Here is a 21807-nt window from a genome sequence, read left to right on the forward strand (position 1 = left end):
CCCACTACCACTAAAACTTCATTTTAATCATTTCCAACCTGAGCCACCTGTCTCCACATCCCTGACTTTTCCTGAATTATCAGGAGAGCCTTCGGAGACCCAACCTTTCATCTGAAGTTCTTTGGTTTCCCTGGGGGGGGCGGGGGGGGGGAAGCACTTGTCATATACGAAGTCAAATACTTTGCCAGGCAGCAGAGACCTAAAGCTGATGAGCCACATTTTTGCCCACAAGGAGCCCACAGGCCAGTGGTACTACATAGCCTGTCCTGTTAGCTTCCATGACACTAGGTATCCCTCTGGTTTGTCCCCACCAGTCCTGTGAGCACCTGATAAGGGGGAGGGGGGCAGATGGGAAAGGTTTTCAGAAGAGGCATCCTTTGAGTCCAAACTTGAAGAGAAGCCAGACATTGAAGGGAACTGCCTGAGAGTCCTTTGCTTAGCTCCTGGTCCTGGGATGTGCCTCTGGCTGCCATTAGATGTCAATGTTTCCCCTGCGTTCTGTGCTAGTCGTCATCTCACAGGGTCCTCTAGCTGACAACTTCTCATCAGAAGAATCACTGTGTCTGTCACAGACTAGAACCTTCCAGGGGGCAGGAATCCAGGATATGTAATCAATTTCTGGCATATGCCAAGAGCTACTGGGAAGATAAGATCCCTTTGAAGATGATGACAATGGTAGCACAGGGCAGCTCCTCTAGTAATTTTATGACTGTTTTTACCTGTCCTTCACTCTTCTCTCCCCAAGACAATGTCCTTTGTCAGTTTCTGTTTCTCCAACCGCTGCCCCACTTCTCTGTGTGTATGTCTAGTTTTGTTGTCATTTTTCTTTTTCAAAAGCTTCTATTAACTGCCTCTGTTTTCCCTCCATTTTCTTGGAGCCTTCCTTCCACTCACCGCGCCTATTTCTCTGTGGTGTCCCTTTTCCGTCTGGGTATATCTCAGCTATGTCCTCGCTTTCTCACCTTTTGCTTCATCCCACAGTTTCTCCCTGCCTTTGTCTCCGGCGCTACTTTCCTCCCTTCCAAACGTAGTATTTCCAGACTGTAACATCGATTCAGGCAGACAATGGGAAAGTGTCCCACCTCCACTGCAAATTCATTCTTAATCCTATGAAAAATGCAACCTGAAACGTATTGCACAGTGAGACAAAAACCTCTGTCTTTGCCTTTCCTGCAATCCAGCCTGGGGGTGGAGTGGGAGGTAGGCAGTGGTTGGAAAGTGCTGGAGAAAATTATCCCATCAAAAAAAAAAATCTCTGAACAAGGAATTTCCAATCACTGATGCTCTGATTTGTTACAGAGAAAGTCTCTATGCCATTTCAAAACGAAATTTGGCATTTTATAGGTGGGATGCGCTTAGGTTTTCCTTTTAATAGGAAGGGAGAAAAAAACAACTACGTCCCTGGGTGGGCTCGAACCACCAACCTTTCGGTTAACAGCCGAACGCGCTAACCGATTGCGCCACAGAGACTGCGACAACTGCTGGCGTGGCTGCGAGTGGAGTCAATGGGAGCGAGCCTGCGATGGCGCGAGAATCCAACCGAAACCCTGCGCTCGGGCGAAAGAAGTCAGACCCTGGAGAGAAAGGGAAGGGTCCCGATCGAAGGAGCGGAGGAGGGGGGACCTTCACGTCTCTCCTCCGTTGGTTCTGGGAGGGGTAGTCGCCGGCTTCCTCTAGGGCGCTCTTAGAGGAAGACAAGACAACTCTGGTCTTTTTTTTTTTTTTTTAGGGTGACCCGAGTCTTGGGGATACATGAAGTCGACCTGCTGAGAGTCCCAAAAAGCATAATAACCTTTGCAGTTGAACCCCTGTAGCCCCGCAGTACACCCGTGACGCCCTCCCCCTGCTCCACCCTAACCCTAACCCTGCTCGGGACATTCAAGATTTACGGAATGGGCACCTCTTAAGCACCAGGCACCGTTCTAGGCTAGTGAATGTCCAGAGCCCAGCAAAGTACCTGGCACGTAAGAGATGTATTTCTGCAGTGAATAAATGAAACAAGCTAGCGTGGGTAATACGTCGACGCACACGCCGCGTTCATAAGCAACACCCTGGCTCCTCAGCTAGGACCGCGGACGCTTCAGGCTTCCCCAGCCCACGTGCTCACAGGTCCCCGCCCCGGGCCGCTGGCGTCCGGAGTCCCGGTCCGCCGCGATCCCAGCTTGCAACGCGGCTCTAGGCTCTTCCGCACTCACAGTGACTTTTCACTTCCCGCTTTCCCGTTCTCGGCGTTGGCTTCTCAACCAAACTCCGGCACCGATGACTGACGGAGAGCCTCAGCCAATGGGAAGTCAAAGTGTCCCGGAAGGGTCGGCCTTCCGGCGAGTACGGGGAGGGCAGCAGGAGTGGCTGCGCGGTGAGGGCTGTAGCCGGTAGAGTGGGCTTGCGGCGATTGGGGGTCCCTCGGCACCGCAGCCATGGTGAGATGGGGAGCGAGCAGAAGGACGCGGGGTAGGGGTCAACGACGAGGGGGGCCTGGGGGGCGTGGGAGGCGGAGAGGGCTCGGTGGTCGTTGGGAGTTCGAAGGTAAGCGGACCGCGGTGAGGACCAAGGGGCCGAAGGCGGCTCCCCGCAGTTGCACAGCGTTCATGTCAGAGCTGGAGCTCGGGGTGTCCGGGCGCCTCTGGGCCAGGGGCCGCGCCGGGGGCTCTGGCCTCACTGGCCCCTGGCGCTGAGCCCCCCCCCCCCCCCCCGCTCTGTCTGCCGCAGTCTATTATGTCCTATAATGGAGGGGCCGTCATGGCCATGAAGGGGAAGAACTGCGTGGCCATCGCTGCCGACAGGCGCTTCGGGATCCAGGCCCAGATGGTGACCACGGACTTCCAGAAGATCTTTCCCATGGGTGATCGGCTGTACATAGGCCTGGCCGGGCTCGCCACGGATGTCCAGACTGTGTAAGTGTCGGGGTCCCCGCCCACGCGCGGGCCTCTTCCTGGACTAGCCTTGCCTAGCGTCCTGAGTGGCCCAGGTATCAGTCATGTACCAGACCGCACCAGTGAATCAGAGACTTTGCCGGACACTGCAAACCTTGCAGAATTGTGTCCTAACCAGCTTGCACCAGCATTTACTCAGTGCCAGACTCTGCGCAGAGCACCTTACATGCATGGACTCATTTAATCCTCTTAACTACATTACCCTGTTGCTGTCCCATTGGCAGATGAGGAAACTGAGAGTCTTAGAGCTTTTTGCCCAAGAGGAAAGCTCATGGATGTCATCCAGGATCCCAGTGCAGGGCTCTTTCAGTCCTGTGGGCAGTCCCTCAATAACTTTAGGTTTAGTTGGGAAACGCATACAGAAATATAACTAACCCCAGCATACACCTGACGCATATTACATGCTAGATGTGTCATCTAGTGGATAGAGGCTGTGTGATTTGAAAGGAGGGAGAATCTGGGAGATGAAATAGGTAGCTCTTGTGTTGGTCAGGGTATGAGGGTTATTGTCTTGACGGGGTGGTAGTGGTGGGAAAGGAAAGGACAGGACAGTGTCTCTGAGAGTTGTTGCTGACCAGCCTTAGTGGCTGCCTGAATATTGTGAGACTACAGAGTTATTCACTGAGAGTGGAGCTTGTGTCTTTTTTTTATCTATTACTAGCATCTAGATTAGTACATGGCTTGTAAGTAATCCAGAAATGTTTTAGAGAACAAACTATAGAAATGATCTCTGGAAGTATAGTCTTTAATCCAGAAATGTTTTAAAGATGATTTGTGTTTCGAGCATGTTGACTGAAATATGGAAATTGGGAGGACTAGTTTTAGGGAAAGGTGTTGACTGATTTTGACACTAATTTGAAAGGGACAAGCCAAGCCAAGTAGGAAACAACCTTCAAGCAGTTGGGATCTTGAAATTATATATCTCAGGACTGGTGAGGCTCTGGTGATCATTTAACCCTGTGGGAACAGATTTTGGAGAGACAAATATGTAGAGGAGAAAAATTAGCTGCCGTTTGAGAGCTTAACTAACTGTATATTTGGCAATGGGCGAAGAAGAGAGGCCAAAGGGAAAGAATCAGGATAGGGTTTGAAGAGGGAAGATGTAGTTGCAGGTGGCAGGTCCTGCAGGAAGCTGGTGGCCTGAAGAACAGCAGTTCTTTTTTTTTTTTTCTTTTAAGATTTTTTTTTTTTAAAGATTTTATTTATTTATTCTTGATAGACATAGAGAGAGAGAGGCAGAGACATAGGCGGAGGGAGAAACAGGCTCCATGCCAGGAGCCCGATGCAGGACTCGATCCCGGGACTCCAGGATCACGCCCTGGGTCAAAGGCAGGCGCTAAACCGCTGAGCCACCCAGGGATCCCTTCTTTTAAGATTTTATTTATTCATGAGAGACAGAGAGACAGAGACACAGGTAGAGGGAGAAGCAGGCTCCATGCAGGGAGCCCACATGGGACTGGACCCTGGGACTCCGGGATCACACCCTGAGCTGAAGGCAGATGCTCAACCACTGAGGCACCCCGGCGTCTCAAGAACAGCAATTCTTGTACTCAGTTCTTAGAAGACCAAGACAATGGTTCACTAATGTGGGTGAAAGTTTGTCAGAGAATTCTTTCTCATTCCCCTTTGAGCTTCTCAGTCTCAAGAACACAGGACTTAGAAATTCTTCCTTGATTCCAGCCAGATCCTGGTGGAATCAAGGTGACAGCTTTGAGTTCCCATCCCTCTAAAGGCCCCCATCAGCCTTTCTCTCCCCAGTCACGGGCATTCCCCTCACACCATTTCCTTCCTTTTCTTCGGGAAGCTTTCTCACCAAGTTTGTGTGTTTGTGGGCAGTAACTTGTAATTTTGCTAGGCATCAGGTTCTTCACCTGTAAGGAAGGTCATGTTTTGTCTAAGGCTTTGTTCCATTTCCTTTGACTCACCATTTTGCTTCTGGCAGCTCTGGCATTGGTCTGCCCTCTGCAGGGGCCTATCCTGGGCTCTGAATTGTGGCACTGGAGAAGGTGTGGCCTTTTTGCCTTTTTTTTTTTTTTTTTTTTAAGATTTTATTTATTTATTCATGACAGACAGAGTCAGAGAGAGAGACACAGGCAGAGGGAGAAGCGGGCTCCATGCAGGGAGCCCGATGTAGGACCCGATCCCGGGACTCCAGGATCAGGCCCCCGGCTGAAGCCAGGCACTAAACCACTGAGCCACCCAGGGATCCCCCACCTTTTTGCTTATGCACCTCCCAGGCCATTAGTACAGCAGCTGCTGCTTAACGCACAGAAGACTGTGGTCTTCCAAGCACCTGATCGTCCCCCCATACATTGCCTCACTGCCTAGTGATTTGTTGTGTTCCTGTCTTACAGATGGTAAAATTAAGTGGGAGGACGAAGGCTTAGGTCAGCTCTTGCAGTCCATTGCTCTTTCTTTTCTTTCATTTTGGTTTTGGTTTTGTTTGTTTGTTTGTTTGTTTTGGTCCACTGCTTTTTTGACTGTCATTTCCCATCTGTGTGTCTGCAGGTAGACTCTTGCCAAGAGTGTAGAGGAGCAAAAAAAAAAAAAAAAAAAAGAGTGTAGAGGAGCTGTGTATTTTATGGTATATAAATTGTCCCTCAAGAAAGAGAGGCAAAGGGGATGCCTAGGTGGCTCAGTGGTTGGGCGTCTGCCTTTGGCTCAGGTCGTGATCCTGGGGTCCTGGGATCAAATTCCACATCGGGCTCCCCATGGGGAGCCTGCTTCTGTCTGCCTCTCTCTGTGTGTCTCATGAATAAATAAATAAAAATTTTAAAATTTTAAAAAAGAAAGGCAAAATCTGTTCCTTAGTTCCCCTCACCTCAGCAAAAGGTATGGGAAGAGAGGTGTTACAGAATGGTATGTTTACAGGTGGTAAATGTTGGATAATCTGAAACATGGACGTGAGGCTGGACTTCCAGTGAGAAAAATCACTGGGAGGGAAAGAGAAGAGTCTTGGCAGGGGGAGGTGATTGTGTGTCTCCTTACATACATCCTGACCTCCAGACGGTGGACACCAGGGGACCATTCAGTTGTGACTTACTACCTGACTTTTCTTCTGTCACAGTGCCCAGCGTCTCAAGTTCCGGCTAAACCTGTATGAGCTGAAGGAAGGCCGGCAGATCAAGCCCTACACACTCATGAGCATGGTGGCCAACCTCTTGTATGAGAAACGGTGAGCGGAGTGTAGCCTGGGACTTGGGGAATGCAGAAACCTTGGGCCGAGTAGGCACATGGTATGGAGAGATGCCTGGGAAGGTTCCTCTGCCTCCCGTTTCTTGTTTGCAGGGTGATAACCTTACTTTTTGGGTCTGTTTTCCATGGGCCTTTCTGATAACCAAATAGGACAGGAACAGTTACTTCAGAAGAAGACAAGGAATGCAAATAGCAGACAAACTTGTTTCCAGGCAACAGAATTAACCCTTCCAGAGAGTGCCCTGGAGTCTTCCAGCCAGGAGCCATCCTGACTCCAGAGCTAATTCTGTTGGCACTAGATTCTCGGGACCTAGGAATGGAGTTTTCTTTGAAGACTTCATGATGAGGAAAGTAAAGGCCTAGGCACAGAATCCAGTGCAGAAGCAGAAATCAAAGAAGAGCCCCATGGGGACTTTTCCACTCATCTCTGGGCTACACTGGGTGGCAGAAAGACAAGTGGGATTCTTTTCTTTTTTTCTTTTTAAACTTTTTATTTTAAGATAATTTCAAACTTTGTGGAAAAGTTACAGAAGTACTCTTTAGCTCTTACAACTAAGTCTTTGCCATTTCCATGCGTGGAGCAATACTGTTGCCTTTTTAGTATACAATCTAAAAACCTATAAAACGATTGCGTATTTCTAGGTGTGGTAATATCTATCCTCAGATGTGTATTGTCTGCCATGTATGGTAACCATGTTTATCAAAATCCTGAATTGACAAAGGCCTAAATGATTTTTAAAACTGATTTATAGGGATCCCTGGGTGGCGCAGCGGTTTGGCGCCTGCCTTTGGCCCGGGGTGCAATCCTGGAGACCCAGGATCGAGTCCCACGTCGGGCTCCCGGTGCGTGGAGCCTGCTTCTCCCTCTGCCTATGTCTCTGCTTCTCTCTCTCTCACTGTGTGCCTATCATAAATAAATAAAATTTAAAAAAAAAAAAAAAAACTGATTTATAGAGGGGGACAATGTCTTACACAGTCCTAAAGATAACTCACATTTAGGTATATTTGTAATGGCTCATATTTTTGTTTTTAAGTAAATTCTACATAAATCCATCATAGAACTTGAGTTCACAACCAGGGTAGTGAATTCAGGCCCCACATTGGGTGCACAGATTACTTTAAATAAAAAAGTAAACTTAAAAAAGAAACCCACAAACGGAGTCACATGCTCTACCAACTTAGCTACTGCGTTTATTGAAAATAAGAAAAACGCAGAACATTGAGGCTGACCTGGAAAATTCTAGGTTCTTAGCTAGCCAGGAGCTTTCTCTACAAGCCCAGATGAAGTCAGTGACTTTCCAGCAGGATAGGCTAGTGCTGTGATTTGCAAATTTGAGCAATGTGCAAAGCCTTTTTCAAAGAAAAAACTTCCCGTGGTCCCAGAGAATCCATCCAAGTACCTCTCTTTGTGAGACATTGTCCGTAAAAGTTAATACATTTCAGGTGGAACCTTGGTCAGTGTGACTTGATGTCTAAATGCTGACCCTGAACTGTGTTTTGTATTTAGTTTTAAGGTTGTCACTTGGAGGGGCACCTGGGTGACGCAGTGGTTGAGCGTCTGCCTTTGGCTCAGGTCAAGTCCTGCATCAGGCTCCCCTCTGCTTATGTCTCTGTGTGTCTCTTGAATAAATGCAATCTTAAAAAAAAAAAAAGTCGCCCAAATAATCTAGAATATTCTTATATGTATTTACAGTTTATTGTAAACTAAATACAGGATTTCAATTTTTTTTTTTAATTTATTTATGATAGTCACAGAGAGAGAGAGAGAGGGGCAGAGACACAGGCAGAGGGAGAAGCAGGCTCCATGCACCAGGAGCCCGATGTGGGATTCGATCCCGGGTCTCCAGGATCGCGCCCTGGGCCAAAGGCAAGCGCCAAACCACTGCGCCACCCAGGGATCCCAGGATTTCAATTTTTTAAAAAGATTTTACTTATTTATTTTAGATAGAGCATGAATAAGGGAGAAGGGCAGAGAGAAAGAAGCAGATTCCCCACTGACCAGGGAACCCAATGTGGGACTCGATCGCAGGACCCTGGGATGACAACCTGAGCTGAAGGCAGACGCTCAACCACTTAGCCATCCAGGTGCCCCTGGATTTTAAATTTCTTAAATAAGTTGATACCCAGGCATCTGTTCAAGAAACAAGGGTTCAAAGCACACTATCTCAACCCCTTCATGTTACAATTAACTAGGTTTTTGTCTTTAGAATTTTCTTTTGTAGAGCTGTAATTGAAGGTCATACTCTTAGATATTACTGAGAACTGGTATAAGACATGGATAAGTAAAGACAAAACATCTTAGTTACTGTTTCTATTGAGAATAGTGGTCATTAGTTTCTGAGTTTTTTTTTTTTTTTTTTTAATTTTTTTTAGTTTCTGAGTATTCTCTAGAGAGATTCCAGAGATTAATTCTTCTCGAAGCTCAGGATCTAGAACAAGGTTTTGGGTTTTTGTTTTTGTTTTTGTTTTAGATTTTATTTATTCATGAGCAATACCCAGAGGCTGAGACACAGGCAGAGGGAGAAGCAGGCTCCCCATCAGGAGCTCGACGCGGGACTCGATGCAGGACTTGATCCTAGGATCAGGATCACACCCTGAGCCAAAGGCGGACACTCAACTACTGAGCCATCTAAGCATCCCCCTAGAACAAGTAACTGATAATCTCCTATTTCCTTGTCGGCACAGGCAGACAAGGAAATAACCCAACTCAGTGAGTGTCCTTTGCCTTGCCTGCCAGGAGACTCACAACAAAACTTTGGATTCGGTCTGAGTGTCTCTGTTTTCATGGTTTCATTTTATTTTTCAGTGTTTTTCTTATGAACTGCTTCAAAGCTGCTTTCTAAAGGAGTAGAGGTATAGATAGATGTATGAATAGAGAATTGAATGGTGGTAGGACTTTGGTGAGTATAAGGAAGATGAGAAGAAATCGGAATTCCCCAAAAAAAGAGTGGAAGAGAGGGTCAGACGTGAGGAGGATATGAAGGCAAGTGTCAGGGAAAAGAAGTCTTAGAGCATTTTCAGATGCCAGGAGGTGGGGAAGGGTGAACCAAAGCTGGCTGTATGGAGAAGCACCTGGCTGGCTCAGTTGGTAGAGCAGGTGACTTTTTTTTTTTTTTTTTTAAGATTTTATTTATTTATTCATGAGAGACACAGAGAGAGGGGGCAGTGACACGGGCAGAGGGAGAAGCAGGCTCCATGCAGGGAGCTGATGTGGGACTCGACCCCGGGACTCCAGGATCACACCCTGAGCCGAAGGCAAACGCTCAACTGCTGAGCCATCCAGGCGTCCCACAGCAGGTGACTCTTAATCTTGGGGTCTTTGAGTTCAAGCCCCATGTTGGGTGAATAGAGTTAAAAACAAAACAAAACAGGGCAGCCTGGGTGGCTCAGCAGTTTAGCACGGCCTTCAGGTTGGGGCGTGATCCTGGAGTCCCACATCGACTCCGTGCATGGAGCCTGCTTCTCCCTCTGCCTGCGTCTCTGCCTTTCTCTGTCTCTCTGTCTCTCATAAATAAATAAATAAAATCTTTAAAAAAATAAATAAATAAAAGCTGACGTAGGGAAAGTGGATCTTCCCAGATAGGCCCTCTGTGTTCCTCCCCGGGTCTGAGCTGGGGCCTTGTCTGAGTAGGCCTGAGCAGGAAAGCAAATGTTCTTGAGCTGTGGCTTCTCTCTGCTCCTGGCTCTTACAGGTTTGGCCCCTACTACACAGAGCCAGTCATTGCTGGGTTGGACCCAAAGACCTTTAAGCCCTTCATCTGCTCTCTAGACCTCATCGGCTGCCCCATGGTGACTGATGACTTTGTGGTCAGTGGCACCTGCTCCGAACAAATGTATGGGATGTGCGAGTCCCTCTGGGAGCCCAACATGGTAAGTTGGTGGCATGGAGTAGGGCTAGGCTCGGAGCTGTCCACCCCTTGGCCATCAGGGGGAAACGTGTTTGTGTGGCATGTAATAAGAGGAGACACAGGAGAGAGCAAGTGCTGCCGGGCCTTGCGAGGGTTTCCAGAAACCCCATCTGCCAGGGCTTGATGCAGGCCAGCTCCAGGGGAGAGCATCTTTCGTTAGGAGACCCCAGTCAGATATTTGCTGCAACAAAAGATAGTTTCTGACCTTGGGTTTACATTCATCAAATAGACGTTTAACAGGTGTAGGGTTAGAGGAAGCTCAACAGAATGGGCTCCAGAGCCAGGTTGTCTGTATTGGAAACCTGGACCCACCTGTAACTTAGTTCTGTTCTTAGGTAAGTCGTTTTACCTTTTTGTGCCTCCACTGCCCCTGCTGTTAAGACGGGGATGATAACGCAGCCTACTTTAGGGGGAGTGGTGTGAGGAAGACATGAAGACTGGAATGGTGCCTGATAGTGAGGGCTGGCTCTCGTGTCAGCGCTGCCGGGCCCTGGGGACCAGGGAGTTTTGTCTTCACGGGTTTACTGCAAGCTAATGAAGCAAGACAGACACCCGAATTGGTGTTAAAATGCAGTTTGCCAGGAATCAGGGAAGCGAAAAGGGCCTGGCTTGCAGAAGAAACAGCCTGTGGGAAGTTACTGGAGGGGCCAGGTGTGTTCAGTGATGGAGAACTTGCTGTGGCTGCTGCAGTGTGGGCCAAATGTGGGGTGAGACTTCAGAAGGCCTTGAATGCCGTGCCAAAGAGCTTGAACTTCTTCCTAGCGCTTGATATCAAAGGCAATCAGGATCCAGAGCCTGCAGGTAGATGCCGTAGGCTTTGTAGGCTTCGTGGTCACCTGTAGGAGGCACTGAGTGAGACCTGAGCAAAGGTCGTTGGGAGAGGGAGTCGGAGGTCAGGGGCAGCCAGAGTCCAGAGGATTTGGTCACCTCAAACAGTTGAGAGTGGTGAGATAATGGAGATATCGGAGTTTTCTAGCCAAGCTAACCAAGATGGAGGATGTGGAAGGAACAGGTTTGTGAGGGGTGTGGGTTCGTGGACAGGTTCTGACATACCTGTGACACCCAGGAGGAGAGCCCATAGACAACTCGTAAAGCACATGGAAGTTGAACAGGGATTCTCCTTATTTTACAGAAGAGATTGAGCTTAGTGAAGGGACATGTGATTTGCCCCGGTCACTGCTGGTTAGTGGAGGAAGTTCAGGGCTTGAATTCTCCTTCACTTTCCCTTACATTCCCTGCTTTCTTTGGAGGAGCTCAGGGGCTTCCCACATCCAGGAAACCATCCCTCACTTCAGGCACAGGGATAGGCAGAGTGGGGGTACCTTGAGCCCATAAAAAGAGAATTAAGGGGTCAAACCCAGTTAGGGTCCAAGGCTCTGAGTCTGAGGCTTTTGCTCTGTTGGCAGGACCCAGAACACCTGTTTGAAACCATCTCACAAGCCATGCTGAATGCTGTGGATCGGGATGCGGTGTCAGGCATGGGAGTCATTGTCCACATCATGTGAGTATGAGTTGGGAGAAGTCTAGAAGCTTTGCAGACACCTGCCTCTCCCCAACAAACACCCGATCTTCCCACCTCCCTGATCAGGTGTGAGGAAGGAAAGGCAGTTGTGGCAGGCTTGGGATAGAAATCTGTGCCTCTCCAAGGGTGGCAACAGGGAGCCTCTCCTGGGTCCCCTGGCCTCTGTCAGGTGAAGCTCCATGACCCTGAGTTCCTTCCCACTTGCTCACAGTGGACATTTCTTTCTTAAGTGTCCCCAAGGTCTCAGGGACCTGTGTTGGGATGAGCCACAGCAGAACTCCTGCAGATTGATTAGAACTCTAAGGGACTCCCTCCTCGCCCAGCTCCTGCCTCCGGGTGACATTCTGAGGCACATCTGGGTGATGTCCTGAGCTCTGGGAACGGATTTTCCAGCCCAGCCAGCTTCTTCCCTGCCATTCCCTTTCCCCCTTAGTAATTCTGGAGCTGTCACCAGGATCCTGGTTGGATGAAATAGAGGTCCTCCTGATAGCTTTCCTTGGGTGCATCCCAAAGTAAGCATTTGGACCCTTTTGTTAAGGATAGCTTGCTTAATTATCATGAAAAGCAGACTGGGGCTGATACAGAGAATTTACCACTCGGGTCCTTTATGTTCTTGGGGACGAAACACCACACACCTCCTTGTTCTCTGGGCCTGGGGGATCCCCTGCCCTTCTCTGAGGGCTGCGCTGCCAGGCCCGGAATCACTTGGACTCCTGATGGTTCCAGCTGTGGACATCCTTCACTAGGCTCCCCATTTTTCCTTTCTCCCCTTCCTCATCCCAGGCCAGGCAGACAAGCTAATGCTAATGTAACACGAGCAAGACGCTTCCACCGAGAGTTGGCAGCACAGCTCTTTGTTTTGCAGTCTAGAATGGTACAGATGTTTTGTGACTTTCTCCCTCTGTAGTGAGAAGGACAAAATCACCACCAGGACACTGAAGGCCCGCATGGACTAACCCTCCGTTCCCAGAGACTACTTTTTTTTTTTTTTAATAAATAGTTTTTCTTTCATTTCTGTTTCTTTGTGTTTGGGTCTTTTACCAGGGATCTTTGTCTCCATCTGGGCAGTTAAAAGGAGCTACCCAGGGTATACCTTGGTTTTCTTCTTGACTGGTGGCTTTCCCTAGTGGTACGCCAGTGGGGATGACACCTACAAGTCACTTCCTGAGTGCCTGCTGTGTGCTAGGCCCGCACAAAGTGCTTTACACATTCTAGAGTTTAATCACCGCGGTGACTTAAGGCAGTTAACTTGCTCAGGGCCACTTTAATAAGTGGTAGAGCAAAGATGGAAACTCCTATTCCATTTGACCTCAAAGCCTAGAATCCTTTTTCACTCCATTCTACTGGACAACTCTTAAATCTTTCATTGTTTCAGGTAGATATTGGGCCAGGTAGCCACAAGTAATAACTTGGGGATCAGCGTTTCTTAACCTTAGCTGCACATTAGTCACACAGCTACTCTGATTCCATCCCTCAAGATTGTGACTTAACTGGCTTTTAAAGGTCTGTCCTTCCTAAAAGCTTCTCAAATGATTCCTGCTTGCAACCTGTGGCAGTGGCTCCCAAACTTGTGCCTCCATCAGAATCACCTGGAGGGCCCGCTAAAACCATTTCCGATTTGGACCTATAGCAGGTCCTGGACACTTCTGATTCCCAGCTGCTCCTGCTATTGCTGGTGGAGGACCACACTGGGAGGACACCTAGATTTTTAAGCTAAGAGTCTACATGGAGAACATGAGCTACACAGAAGTGACCTGTTCAAAGACAGCCATGTAGCTGGTCAAGGGAGAGCTGGGACAGGTGTATGTGTGTGGCTCCTAGCCAGTGTTGGTTTTACACAGCTGGAAGTAAGAGGGGAGCAATCTGTCCATTTCTCAATGTGCACAGTGAGGTCACAATACCTGACCAGCTTGGTGCCTGTGCCCTTAATCCCTGCTTATTAGCCAGGTCTGAAAGTAGGTGGCCACAGTCCCAGCCTATACCCTTTCTCCAGACTCAAGTCATACACGGATTTTGTCCAAGCAACTTTTGAAACTGGGACCCAAACCTTTTAATTCTGAAAAAAAAAAGGGTTGTTTCCAAAGGACTCACGTGACAGGTGTGTACACAAAGCTTTTTGAGTTTTATTTGTTCCTTGGGTTGGAGATTCATCTTAACGTGCATGCATTTTAAAACAGTAATAGGGTCTCGAACGGTTCGAGCAGACATGAGACAAGCACAAGGGGTTGAAAATTCCTATTTAAAAAAATGGAGGTCGCAGTGAGAAACTGAGAAGTCACATACATCTGATGGGTGCTAGTGTATCCCACCCCCCACGAGGTGAATCTAAGCTTCATTCACATTTTTTGATGACGATGATCTGACCTGATGCTTGGATGTGCTGAGCAGTTCTGGCCTCCCCCTAAAGGCTGCTGGTTCACAACTCATGAAATAGCTCTGAGCAGGGGAAGGGGCTCCTCTGAAGTTTCCTCCTCAGCCTCCCAAGGATCTCAGGACAACCCAGTGGGGGCAGCTGAATCTCCTCTTTCCTTTGGAGGCACTCTTCATAGGTGGCACATCTCAGCGGAAAGGTGGGCCATGTCCCTGCCCCCTGCAGATGGCTGGTAGATTTGGGGGGCAAATAGGTTTTCCCTAGGATTCCTGTGCTCAGGCTGGACCCTCCCTCTATTTCTGCCAGAAAGAAGTGAGGTCCCTAGACTTGGGGGAACCACAGCTTTAAAGCCGGAGCTGTAAGGTCCCTCTTGGCCCCTAACACTTGAGTAGCTCAAATGCTAGGGAGTGCTGAAGTTTTTTTCTCTCCCAACAAGAATTGGTAAAAAGACAACTGGGGGAGTGGGACTGGCTGCTGAGCAAAGTCCCGGGTCTTTGGTCCACCTCCCCAGGGCAGATTCTTAGGGCAGAAGTCTGTTGTCCCCAGTCCTGAGCACTACGGGGGTTGGGGGGGGGGGACGGGGGGGGGACGGGGAGGGGACCTGTCTGAGGCCTAAAGCACAGGCAGGAGAAACAGGAAGGAGGAAGGGAGGAAGAGCTGCCTGTGGTGTGGGAACTTAGAGGGAGCCACTGAGGACAGCCACAGACCAGTAACCCCTGAGCTAGAGAAGGAGAGATGGAGCACTGCTTCAGTCTGCTCCTGGAACTGCTGGCTTCTGCCCGGGACCCCCAAACTGCAGGGCACAGGGAAGGCGCTTGCACTGGGAGACAAAGACTCTGGTGTGTGAAAAGGAACGAGGGCCAGAGGCCTTCATCTAGTGGTCTAGGCAGACTGTCCAGAAAAGCCTCGCTCTGGTTGGGAGGCCTGGGAGGCTGGTGTCTCAGCCACAAACTTTGAGGACGGGAGAAACTGTGGCTGGCTAGGCGGTCAGGGCAGGGTTGGGGGTGGGTGGAGAGGAATCTTGCTCTTCTCTCCATTCAGGCTTCACCCCATCAGTCATGTCCTATTCCTACGCCCCTGTTCTTGGGAGACCCCAAATTATTCTGCTGGGGTGCTTGCTGGGAGACCGTTGGAGCTTTTCTGCAAGGCTCCAGAGAGGAGGGCTGAGGGTAGTGCCCTTGGACACGTTCTAGGGCCCCCACAGAGGGAACAGTGGGGCTCAGGAAAGGAGTAGGGGCACACAAAAGCTTGGGGGTCAGTTCCCTTTCTCCACATCCAGACCACAAACCAAATATACCTGCATCATTTCCAAAAAAGAGAAAGAAAATTGACAGAAACCAAGATAAATAGCTCTTGAACATTTGAATGGCAAAGGGATTAGAGAGCCAAACCCAAGGTTTTGAAGAAGCACAGAGAATGACCTTTAAAAAAAAATCTAAAATCCACCCAACCACAGCTCAAATGTTTCGGCCCAAACAACAATACTGTCAGAAAAACAAAGAGCATTTGAAACAGAATGCTACTCTCAAAATGTAAACAATATTAAAAAAAAAAAAAAACACAAAAACTCAATGTTAAAGAAGTTAGATACCTGGTAGCTCATCTTTAACTGATGGATTGTGTTACGTTACACTTTTCATACACATGATGGCAACATGATCAGTGGACCAAACGCAGGAAGCCGGTGGGAGCCCAAGGCTGTGGCAGCCACGGAAGGACAGCCTGCCAAGTTCTGAAGATGTTGGGCCTCTCGAGGGGCAGATCCAAATTTTCATTCTTGATTAGGAGGTGGGGAAATCAAGTTCAAACATTATTCCTACATAATCCCTTCCTACATCAGATTTGTTTTCTTCATGAGCCACTTGGTGCCACGTTCTTCCCCAAATCACCTGGTGGTTTTGCTGCTGATGTTCAGAGCTACCTACGGCCCCTTCTTGGGGCCAGGGTGGTTGTTTGACCTGCTTGCCTCTTCCAGAACAGTGCCAGCAAGCCCCTGTGGAGTCCAAAAATGTTGCTTCCATTCCTCCCTGACCTTAAAAGCTGTGGGGAGGGCACGGAAACAATGCTGGTTCCTGTTCCAGAAGCTGAGCTTGGCCAGGTTTGGAGGGAGCCACAGGAAAGCAATCCATTCAGTCAGTGTTTCCACAGACTTTCTTCGCATCTGTGGGGTTATCTACAAGTTTTGCCATATCTCATCCCAAATCCCCAGTTCCTGGTGAGGGGGTGAGAAGATGCAGGAATGTACCTCCCCCAGCACAGGGCTGTTTCTCTCCTAGCCAGACCAAGCTGCTCTGATGGCATCAAGAATGACACATGGCTCAGTTCTAAGATCTGGGTAGCTCAGCAGGTGGGGTGGAGACCCAGAAGGAAGCTGCAGGATGCCACTCCTGAGGAAGCCCGGGGGTGGCAGATCTGCTAAAAGTTGACACCCGGGCATCAAGGAAAATAGTCCCAAAGCTGGCGCCAGGTCGATCCCCGTTATCAGGCCTCCAAATGCGATTTCCTGGGTCCCATCATCAAGTAACTCTGAAGCAATGTCAGGCATGGGTACCACCTTCCAAGGTGGGGGGGGGGGCGCTCCCTGCTGGCCAAGACCATCCGAGGGACAGACCACAGGCACAGGGCATCAGATTATCTACATGGCAGCCCTGGCACTTGAAGAGGTATCTCTGCAAGGAGCACCCCAGGCGTGTGGAGATGTGCCCCAGCTAAAAGCTCAACTACAAGGGAGGGCGCCTGGGCCAAGGTTAGAAGGAAGTGAACAGATGGAGGGCACAAGACCTCATTTGATACTCATCGGCTTCTGGGGGTCCTGCTATAAGTAAAGAGGCTCCCTAGTTCCTCTTGACCCAATGAAGGCAGGCATTATAGACAGGACATCGGAACGCCAGGAGCCAGGGGCCTGGGTGATGTTCGCAGGGTTCTGTGAGAACCAGCTGTCCGAGAGCCCAGCCGTTACCCCCACCCCTAACCATCCCATGAGGATGAACTCACGCCCCTGGGAGATCTCTCCTGATCCAAGGTGCCTGATGTTGATCTGGAACGTTCCTTCAGGAGGACAGCATTTACATGGAGGAATCAGGTAACATTTCACTTGGATCTGAGGCGAAAGGTGAAGGAAGTTGTGCACAAAACTTCATAAAATTAAAAAGTTAATCCAGACATGATCAAATGCAGCAGGGCTGAGGTGTCTGACCTCTTCTTCTCTGGCATCAGAGCACTTGGACCGTTGGCCAGGTCCATGGGGTGCCTCTTTAACTAAAGGGAACCCAGAGTAGAGCAGGGATGGGGAGAGTGATGGGGTGATGACATACGTCATTATAAATAGCAAACCTGGAGCAATGAGATTTCAGAAACAAAACCCACATAAACCCACAAAGTCATCTCTAGCCCCAAGGTACTGTAAAAGGTTACAAGGAAACAAAAAGGAAACCCCTTTTCAACCTGGGTCAAATGGGGGGAAAATCAAGGGTGAGCAGAAGGTGAGGCGCACCCTGTGAGTCCGAGAGAGCTCACGCAGCATCTCTCCTGCCCCCCAGCTAGTCTTTCCCTCACAGGTGGCCAGCTCCTCACCAAAGCCCTCCCCTCCCCCGACTCTGACTCTGCTTCCCACCCTCCCGTCCAGCCCAAATCTACCCTCTCCCTTTTCCGACCCGACCCCACATCCGGCTCTCTGGCTCTGGCTGAAGGTAGAAAGTAACTACGTCAGGATGTTGGACATGAACTCGTTGAAGCGTTTGGAGTACTGCTCAGGATTCACAGTCGAAATCTCGGCCCCCGCCTGTAACACACAGAGGCTGACTCAGGTGGAGCTCATGGCCCCAAATGGGAGGCTACTGGAAGGATCCAGTGGGAGGGGCAGCGGGGGCGGGGGGGGGGGGGATTCAGCAGCCTCTGGCTTGGCCTTAGAGCCTAATGCTATGTCCAGACGGCAGTTCCCACTCAGAGTTACCCTGGCCTTGCTCCTCTGACTCACAACCCTAAGCCTGCACCCACTGAAGGAGGGGCAAGGTGGTGGGGAAGTGGTGGAGAGACTCGGGATCTTGGGGCCAGGTTCCTGTTTGGACAAAGGAGCTTCAAGTCCATGGGGAAGAGGTTCTTGGGGAAGCAGCGTGGGCACGTACAAAGCTATTAGTGCCCAGCCAGAAGGGAAAAGCCACAGAAGCTGAGCCCCGCCGGCCTGAGAACCAGGGAATATCCATTAGGCAAACCACCCGGCAGGGAGAGCAGTGAGGGCGCCTGGCGGGGCAGGGTGTCTCGGAGCAGGGGGCCTGGAGGCAGCAGGAAGGACTTACCCCATGTTTCACTGTCTTGGCAGCATGGGCAGCTTTCTTCTTCGCATCATATGGCGTGAGGATGTCGATGATGGCCATGAAATAGACTTCCTTCTTGGGGGCACCTAGAGCAGGGAAGGAAGGAGAGGTGGCAGGGAGAACAGCAGAAAGCAGGGGCTCTGGAACCCTGCAGACCGGAGATCCAGAGTCACCCCTTGTGCTCTAGACCTGAGGAAAGGAATCCTAATGGGGCCCTTTTCACAAGTCTTCAGTGCTCTTTTCTTGTTGACAGTCTGTAGAAGGTTTCAGAACCGTGAAGGAGGGCAGAAGCAAGCCTCAGACATCCAGGATAAGCAGAGGTGAAGGAAAGCCTGACAGAGAAGGACCCTGGGGTCCCAGAAGCCACAGTTCCTGGAGGTGGTTTGGTAGGAGATCCCGGAGGCAGGAAAAGGCCAAAGTCAGCAGTGAATGAAGTGGGGGGTCCAGATCCCAGCGGTATCTACACAATAGGCCATGGGGGCAGGGCTGGGCAGGGCAGGTGTGGCCTCCCACTTACTTTCATGGCTTTTCATGGCATAGACATCAACGGAGGGGTCAAACTCCCCAGGGCCAAAGAAGCGGGGGAAGCTGAGGAGGTTGCCCGGGCTGTCAGGAGGCGTGCCGTAGGAGCAGAGCAGGTTGCCACCCAGTCCGTCGTTCTCGCACTCTTCGTCCTCAGCCCGCTCCTCCACCTCCATCTCCTCTTGCTCCGCCCGGTCCACATCATGGATGCCCACCAGCAGGCTGTAGTCCATGATCTTCAGCTGGGCCAGGAACTAACAAAGGTGGGGAAGGAGAGATGGAAGGAAGAGGTTACACAGGGCATCCGGGGAGCATCTGGCAAGGGGAGAAAAGGCACTCCCTTTGAGTCCATTCTCTACTTTGGAAACAGGTGAGAACGAGCCATGAGAATCTCTGCCTTCAGTGAGCTCCGAGTCCAGCGGGGAGGACAGCCATTCTCCGAGGGCGAGGAGCCTCGGGAACCAGGGCCAGTGGGGAGAGGGGCCTCCCTGGGGAGAGGAGTTGAGAAGAATGGCAGAAGCTATGGGAGGAAAGGCAGAAGGAACACCGAGGAAGAGAAATGACCCGTTGGGTCTGGGATCAAGAGACACCACAGGCCAGTTTCCTTCAGACCATGAACCTTCCCCGTCAGGAGCCCTATATCTAGTTGAGTAGTCTGGGGCCAGGAATTTTTTTTAATTATTAAATACTAAGAATAGAATAGGATAGAATAGAATAGAATAGAATAGAATAGAATAGAATAGAATAGAAATAGATAATGCCAGAGTTTGTAATATGAAACAGATGGACAGTATTTCAGTTGTGTGCGTGTATGTGTGTGTGCTGGGTTGTGAAGTAAATGTACCTCTGAGAGTCACAGGTGCAGTTTGAAACACCATGTGACTTAGCTTCTTCACCAGTCAAGAGTGAGAACAGGGAGATAAAGAAAAGAGACATCCCATAAGAGCCAAGCGACAACTGAACCTCTTTCCAAAGGTCAGAAGAGGCTATGGCACAGGGGGAGATGGCAAGGGGGAGAAGGCACGGGCTGCAGAGTTCACATCTACAGGAGTGTTATGAGCAAGACGGCATCTCAGGTCTTTTGATCTAGGATTCCATGTCTTGAAAAATGAAAATGTGGGGCTGATACGGATGGAACCGGCCAGTTGGAAATCCAGCTCAGTGAATACTGAGGCCACAGTCATGGTCCAAATCCTGTTAGGTAGCCGGCCACCGCCATTAGGCATGAGCCGGGACTCTGCCACAGTCACCAGGAAACTGTCTGACTGAGCACTGTGACCAGAGCGGCCTTACACAGACTCTTGGGCTGCTAAAAACATAAGAAGCCCTGATGATAGATCAGGTGCATCTCCTCTATAGAGAAAGGCAGGGGCACCATGCCAAGCACCCCCAGACGAGCCTTTCTCAAGGTCCAAGGAGAGGGGGCCGAGGTCACCAAAGAGAGTACATGACCCACACCCACTCCTATCGACCTGCGAACATTTAGAAAGCAACAGGCAAGTGAAAACAAACAAAATGTGTAAACTGCCTTAAACTCCTCTCAGAAAGAGAGGAGGGAGAAAGGGAAGAAAGGGAGGAGAAAGACTTTGGACAAACTTAGAGGCAGAATAAAGCCATAGACATAGCAGGCAGGGATGAAAAAAAAGCTTCCCAGGAACTAAAGCCATTTGCAAAACCCATGTGCATAGCAGCACACAGTGAATCAATCCAAGTGCAATGGTTAATGTTAGGTGCCCAGACATTTGGTCAGATATTATTCTGCATGCGTCATGAGGGTGTTTGTACATGATATTAACATGTGAATTGGCAAATTGAGTAAAGCAGATTGGGCCTGATGTGGGCGTCATCTAATCAGTTGAAGGCTTGAGTGGAACAAAAAGGGTGACCCTTCCTTTTTTTAAAAAAAAAAAGATTTTATTTATTTATTCATTAGAAACAGAGAGAGAGAGAGAGAGAGGGGCAGAGACACAGGCAGAGGGAGAAGCAGGCTCCATGCACGGAGCCCGATGTGGGACTTGATCTCGGGTCTCCAGGATCATGCCCTTGGCCCAAGGCAGGTGCTAAACTGCTGAGCCACCCAGGGATCCCCAAGGGTGACCTTTCTGTGAGTAAAAGGGAACTCCTCCTGCCTGAGTGCCTCTGAACAGGAACATCAATTTTTCCTGCTTTCAGACATGGTCTAAACCATTGGCCCTTCCCTGGTCTTGAGACCACACTGGCCTCCACACTGAATCTATACCATCTGTTCTCCTGGGTCTCCAGTGTATCAACTACGGCTCTAGGAACTGCCAGCCTCCATAACTGTGAGATTCAATTCCTTATAATAAACACTTGCCTGTCTACTTAACTACCTATCAGTCTAACCATCCATGTCTCAACACCATCTATTAGTTCTGTTTCTCTGGAAAATCTTAACTATTATACCAGCCCTTTGGCCCTTTGATGCATGAACAGGTAAACAAGGTGGAGTGTAAATGTACAATGGAATATTATTCAGCCTTACAAGGGAAAGCCATTCTGACATATGCTAAACATGCATGAACCTCAAAGACATTATGACAAGTGAAAAAAGCCTGACACAGAAGACAAATACTGTATGATTCCACTTATATAAAAAGTATTTAGAATAGTCAGATTCACAGGGACACAAAGTAGCATGGTGGCTGCCAGAGGCTAGGGAGAAGAGGAATGGGGAATTAGTGTTGAATGGGGACAGAGTTTCAGTTTGAAAAGATGAAAAATTCTGGAGATGGATGGTGGTGATGGTTGTACAACAGTGTGGATGTACTTAATGCCACTGCACTGTACACTTCCAAATGGTTAAGATAGTAAACTTTATGCATCTTTTACCCTAATAAAAAAAAATAAGAAAACACTTCTAACAGTGTGTAGGATTTGGTTTCAACGAACAGGTTCCCAATTTATTAAAATGGGAGATGCTCAGTTATCAAGTGGTCCAGGTGACAAATTCACTATTTAGCACTTGTCCTCCCAAGAAGAACTTCTCCGCAGGAAGTCCTATTCTAAAAGAAGGCTGCTGGGT

The 21807-nt window shown here is 49.4% G+C and overlaps 2 protein-coding genes, 1 non-coding gene and 1 pseudogene across 3 annotated transcripts in view; 1 reads left to right on the top strand and 3 right to left on the bottom strand.

Annotated features, from left to right (window-relative positions):
- Positions 1 to 1396: 1396 nt before the first annotated feature.
- Positions 1397 to 1470, bottom strand: TRNAN-GUU. The gene has a single exon. It is a non-coding gene; the product is annotated as a tRNA-Asn (tRNA).
- A 797-nt stretch (positions 1471 to 2267) lies between these two features.
- Positions 2268 to 12569, top strand: PSMB3 (proteasome 20S subunit beta 3). Its single transcript, XM_041724658.1, has 6 exons — positions 2268 to 2420; positions 2710 to 2894; positions 6001 to 6108; positions 9821 to 9998; positions 11443 to 11537; positions 12466 to 12569. The coding sequence occupies exons 1-6, from the start codon at positions 2418 to 2420 to the stop codon at positions 12512 to 12514; spliced, it is 618 nt and encodes a 205-aa protein (XP_041580592.1). The 5' UTR covers positions 2268 to 2417; the 3' UTR covers positions 12515 to 12569.
- LOC121474386 lies at positions 3583 to 3679 on the bottom strand (annotated as a pseudogene).
- Positions 12570 to 13661: 1092 nt separating the features above from the next.
- PIP4K2B (phosphatidylinositol-5-phosphate 4-kinase type 2 beta) overlaps positions 13662 to 21807 on the bottom strand; it is a 28348-nt gene continuing 20202 nt past the window's right edge. Inside the window, exons 8-10 of the mRNA XM_041724657.1 lie at positions 18760 to 19018; positions 18225 to 18328; positions 13662 to 17710 (exon numbers count right to left, since the gene is read on the bottom strand). Of these exons, the coding sequence (XP_041580591.1) occupies positions 17630 to 17710; positions 18225 to 18328; positions 18760 to 19018 (444 nt within the window). The 3' untranslated portion in view covers positions 13662 to 17629. The remainder of the gene's footprint in view (positions 17711 to 18224; positions 18329 to 18759; positions 19019 to 21807) is intronic.

The sequence above is a fragment of the Vulpes lagopus genome, chromosome 12 (assembly GCF_018345385.1).
Source record: "Vulpes lagopus strain Blue_001 chromosome 12, ASM1834538v1, whole genome shotgun sequence".
Taxonomy (NCBI): domain Eukaryota; kingdom Metazoa; phylum Chordata; class Mammalia; order Carnivora; family Canidae; genus Vulpes; species Vulpes lagopus.

Bases quoted from the DNA above. Each gene is read 5' to 3' on its own strand.
- PSMB3 (XM_041724658.1), top strand. The intron at 6,109-9,820 runs GTGAGCGGAGTG...TGGCTCTTACAG, and splicing joins AACCTCTTGTATGAGAAACG to GTTTGGCCCCTACTACACAG. The intron at 9,999-11,442 runs GTAAGTTGGTGG...CTCTGTTGGCAG, and splicing joins CCCTCTGGGAGCCCAACATG to GACCCAGAACACCTGTTTGA.